Here is a 955-nt window from a genome sequence, read left to right as displayed (position 1 = left end):
TTATATTTATTTATTTAAGTTGTATGTTATCTTGGTTTTAAATAATCACAATTAATTGTGCTTAGTAAAAATTAATAATCAACATTGTTAATTATGACAACTTTTTTGTATATTGTTGGAACAGAAAAATAATAGTGATAGTGAAAGAGCAAGGAGTTCAGATAATATTTTCACATCCGGGTGCTTCAGTGAAACACAGTTTTTTTTTTCCCCACAGCGTGTATAAATAACAACAACAACGTGTATTAGAGCAACAATAAGTTGCTTGATGGTGGAATTATTGATTATAAATTAATGTGTTAACAGTTGATGTATAAACTGTAACTTTCTATGGGTGCTGGTAAAGTGTGACACTTGTTATTTAATAGTCAATCCCAGTTGGGACAGAGGTCTAACTGTAGGTTTTCTCTCTCTCTCTCTCTCTTCAAAGGTTTTCGTGGCCAATCCCAACAAGACTCAGCCCGTGCTGGACATACTGCTGAAGAACCAGGCCAAACTGGTGGACTTCCTGAGCAATTTCCAGACGGACCGATCTGAGGACGAGCAGTTCTGCGACGAAAAGAATTACCTAATTAAGCAGATCAGAGACCTGAAGAGGCCCACGGCTCCGGAGGAGGCCTAACGCTCTGGGCGGCTTCTCCACTGGGCTGGTACAGTTTAGAGGTAGTGACCGTAGAGGGCTGAGTGAGAGTCTGAGAGACGTGCTTCAGTAAGAGTTAATATAAAACTAAAAAAACCAAAAAGGTATAAAAAAAAAAAAATCTTACTCGCTTCATTTTCTTTTCCGAGTGTGGAAATCGAGACCGGCTCCATCCTGAAGCCTCAGTGGGCCAAGAACTGTTATTTAAACCATAGTGTTTCTTCTTTAGTCATAAAATGCACTTAGTTTCTTTTCAGTGATGTTTGACCGGAAACTGTTATCCTGCCATGACGTTGGTCGTTTTGACAGATACCC

At 39.1% G+C, this 955-nt stretch overlaps 1 protein-coding gene across 1 annotated transcript in view; it reads left to right on the top strand.

The window, feature by feature from the left end:
- Positions 1-955, top strand: part of cab39l1 (calcium binding protein 39, like 1) — a 7,008-nt gene extending 6,053 nt beyond the window's left edge. Inside the window, exon 9 of the mRNA XM_008327484.3 lies at positions 431-955. Within this exon, the coding sequence (XP_008325706.1) occupies positions 431-622 (192 nt within the window). The 3' untranslated portion in view covers positions 623-955. The remainder of the gene's footprint in view (positions 1-430) is intronic.

Source organism: Cynoglossus semilaevis, chromosome 15 (genome assembly GCF_000523025.1).
Source record: "Cynoglossus semilaevis isolate Cse_v1.0 chromosome 15, Cse_v1.0, whole genome shotgun sequence".
NCBI classification, from domain to species: domain Eukaryota; kingdom Metazoa; phylum Chordata; class Actinopteri; order Pleuronectiformes; family Cynoglossidae; genus Cynoglossus; species Cynoglossus semilaevis.
Note: the sequence above shows the minus strand (reverse complement) of the source record. Positions and strands in the feature narration are given on the sequence as shown.